This window comes from Plectropomus leopardus, chromosome 4 (assembly GCF_026936395.1).
Source record: "Plectropomus leopardus strain MGB_pleo_1.0 chromosome 4, ASM2693639v1, whole genome shotgun sequence".
NCBI lineage: Eukaryota > Metazoa > Chordata > Actinopteri > Perciformes > Serranidae > Plectropomus > Plectropomus leopardus.
In genome coordinates this window covers 887,501-891,224 of record NC_142179.1, presented here as the reverse complement: position 1 = coordinate 891,224, position 3,724 = coordinate 887,501, and the positions used below count along the sequence as shown (strand labels likewise).

General features: G+C 40.1%; 1 protein-coding gene across 1 annotated transcript in view; it reads right to left on the bottom strand.

The window, feature by feature from the left end:
• Window positions 1-308: 308 nt before the first annotated feature.
• Window positions 309-3,724, bottom strand: part of LOC121938999 (WD repeat-containing protein 5-like) — a 9,561-nt gene continuing 6,145 nt past the window's right edge. The window contains exons 10-13 of the mRNA XM_088076144.1: window positions 3,714-3,724; window positions 3,548-3,622; window positions 3,356-3,443; window positions 309-2,370 (exon numbers count right to left, since the gene is read on the bottom strand). The exon at window positions 3,714-3,724 is cut by the window's right edge and continues 23 nt beyond it. Coding sequence (XP_087932270.1) covers window positions 2,270-2,370; window positions 3,356-3,443; window positions 3,548-3,622; window positions 3,714-3,724 — 275 coding nt within the window. The 3' untranslated portion in view covers window positions 309-2,269. The remainder of the gene's footprint in view (window positions 2,371-3,355; window positions 3,444-3,547; window positions 3,623-3,713) is intronic.

Below are 3,724 nucleotides of genomic sequence, written 5' to 3'. Positions count from 1 at the left end.
TTCTGCCAAGAGGAGACAGAGGACAGAGGAGCTGTGACAGCATGTTGGTGGACAGGATGTTCTCCTGAGAGGAGAACGAGACAGTGAAGAGGTCCGACAGCGTGTTGGTGAACAGTTTTGAGTAGGCCTTCTTGTCCTATAGCTGCCAACAGCCTGCCAAACATTACATCTGTCCCTGGTAATAATAATGAGAGCTCAGCGCGAGCGGCTGGATGAGAGCTTTTGAGCTTTTCCTCGGTGTTGTGAGAGTGTGAGACTGAGTCGGTGGGAAAAGAATTATATGCAGACAAACACACACACACACAGTCTCGTAGTCAAAAATCTTTATTTACAAATAACTGGAAAAAAAATCCTTCAAACTTTATCGCTCGTTTCTTTTTTCAGTCGCTGATTGAAGTTTGTGATGAAGATGAAGAAGAGGAGCTGCTGTTTGTTCCAACGGGACAGAGAGTCAGTGAACGCAGCACACACACACACACACACACACACACACACACACACACACACACTCACTCACTCACTCACTCTCACACACACACACACACACACACACACACACAGTTGCTATAGCAACCGGTGAGTCAGAGGTCAGTGGGCGTGTCCCAGCTCCACGTCGACCTGTGGACGATCGTCTAACAGAAACTCTGAGGTCGTTTTATTTTGGTGGTCCGTTTTTCAGAACCGAGGCTTCGTTCGAGTTTATTTATTTTAACGTTTTTTTTACCCACCGGCTCCTGTAAACAAACACTGAGTGCGTCTGTGCACAGACGACGTCCGACGGCGAAACCTGCATTCATGTCACTTTTCTTTTGTTGCGTTCAGACGCCCTCATGATTATTTAACCCTTCCAACCCCGAGCCAGTGTGTCTGATTTCTTTTAAAAACATGGGAAAAAGGCAATGAACAATTTGGAAAAAAAAAGAAAAATTGCACAAATTGTGCGATTTTTTTAAGAAGAATTATCATAATTATTTAGTTAAAATAATTTAACAGTTCTTATTTTTCAAGCCCCTTTTTCAGGTCATTCACTTGTTTTTTTGGGGTCCTTATTTGAAACTTTTTTTCTCTTATTTTCAGTAAATTTTCATGTTTTCACTTTTATATACGATTGTTAATTTTGGGGTTATCTTTACTGAAGTTTCTCGTTGCCTTTTTTCAATGTATTTTTTTAAAGGCTAATTTGTTCAGGTTTTAAAGGGTTAATAAACTCAGGCTTCGAAACGTCAGAGAGCTCAGAAACTCTATTTTATGTTTTTATTCTATTTAAAGGGGAGTTTCACTGTTTGTCAACCCAGAAAATGTTTTCTAAAGGATCCTGATTTTCAAAATAAAGTTTCAGTTCTTAAACAGAGCCTGAGCGCGGTGCATTCAGGGACTCACAGGAAGATCCACTTCTTTAACTCTAGTCAAATAAAATAATAATTATTATCATGTGTGAACAAGCTGTGCACTGAAGTTTCAAACTTAACCTAATCAATTAATCCGTAAAATTAAAATCGATGAATCTTTATTTGAAAAAAACATAAAAACAATTCTCATTTCGGACAAAATGCAAACAGCATATTGCATTTATTTTGAAAATCTGTTAATTAATTGATCAAATTTCACATATTTAATGAAATTCTTAACAGCAGATTAATCGATTAGTTGATTAATTGTTATCATCCCCAAAGTGCACTGTTAATAATCACTGATGGATTTGACGTTTTCTCTCTGTTTTAAAATATTGATCATAATTCACATCAAAAATAAAACGACATCTAAAAACATAAATTAATCGAAGAGAGAAGATTCAGATTTTCTTCTGTCATGAGCTACAGGAAGTCTTTTAATGTGAAAGGGAGGAAGTTAAGATTTTACCATAATAGCAAAAAAAAAAACTGACGAACCGTCAAAGATCAGAAAACATTTTGGCTTCTCCTGAAAATAAAAAGAACATTTTTAAAAATAAAAGCCTCTTCCTGTGACAGATCAGATCTGGGCTGAAAATCTGTGAACTCGTCCTTTAAATTCTCTTTTAACCCGAAAACAATATATTTTTTATTTTATTTTTTTCTGATTTTGGCTCCAAAAAGAATCTCTAAAAATCGTTTTATTTTTTAAAACAGTCTGAGGAGGTTTTATTGTGAAGGGGGGACACGCTGGACCTGCTCTGACTCTGTGTGTGTGTGTGTGTGTGTGTGTGTGTGTGTGTGTGTGTGTGTGTGTGTGTGTGTGTGTGTGTCTTGAACCGGATCAGGTCCAGGTCCGGGTCCAGGTCTCTTGCAGTCTAACAGTCGCTCCTCCACAGTTTGATGGTTTTGTCGTTCTCCAGCGCGGCCGAGGCGATGATGTTTTCTGTCGGGTGGCAGGCGGTCGAGATCACCACGTCTGCAGACACGCAAAGACACGAACGTCACTACTTCTTCCTCTACTACTTCCTGTTATCACCTAGTCCCACTGAGGTCCACCAGGGATCCTCGAGACCAGGACACAAAAAAAACCACAAAAACCTCTACGGAGATCTTCACAGCCTCAACTTTTACACAACCAGATCGAGCACAGGGGACTAGGAGACAAGTCATGAACCAGAACGCAAAGTTAGACACTAGGAGATAAAGTCAGAGACCAACTGATAAAGTCAGACACTAAGAGATTAAGTCAAACACTAGTAGATAAAGTTTGAGACTAGGAGATGAAGTCAGACACTAGGAGATAAAGCTACAGACCAGGAGATAAAGTTAAAGACTAGGAGATAAAAGTCTGGCACTAGGAGATACAGTCAGAGACTAAGAGATAAAGTCAGACATTACAAGATTAAGTCAGACACTAGGAGATAAAGTCAGACACTAGGAGATAAAGTTAGAGACTGGGAGATAAAGTTGGAGACTAGGAGATAAAGTTAGAGACTGGGAGATAAAGTTGGAGACTAGGAGATAAAGTTAGAGACTGGGAGATAAAGTTAGAGACTAGGAGATAAAGTTAGAGACTAGGAGATAAAGTTAGAGACTAGGAGATAAAGTTGGAGACTAGGAGATAAAGTTAGAGACTGGGAGATAAAGTCGGAGACTAAGAGATAAAGTCAGACATTACAAGATTAAGTCAGACACTAGGAGATAAAGCTAGAGACTAGGAGATAAAGTTAAAGACTAGCAGATAAAGTTAAAAGACTAGGAGATAAAAGTCTGGCACTAGGAGATAAAGTCAGAGACCAGGCGATAAAGTTAGAGACTAGGAGATAAAGTTAAAGACTAGGAGATAAAGTCAGACACTAGGAGATAAAGTTGGAGACTAGGAGATAAAGTTAGAGACTGGGAGATAAAGTTAGAGACTGGGAGATAAAGTTGTGGTGGTGCTGAGAGGTCAGAGGTCAGACCTGTGTGTCCTTGTAGTTTCTGGACGATCTCTTTGGTCTGAAGGTTCCAGATGTAAACCATGCTGTCCTCAGACCCCGACACGATCCACTGAAACACAGGGGTCAAAGGTCAAGGCGCCTGAGACACAGGGGTCAAAGGTCAAAGCACCTGAGACAGCTGACTCTGAGACAGAGTAAAGTTTGATGTCTCACCTTCCCTCCTGTGACGGAGAAGTTGGCGAAGATGCAGTACTTCTCATTCTTATGTCCAGAGTATGTCTTCAAACACTGAGACACAAGGAGAGGACAGACAGAAGGTTACACTACTGAAGACAGAGAGACAGACAGTTGGACAGACAGACAGTTGGACAGACAGTACCTTTCCCTTGC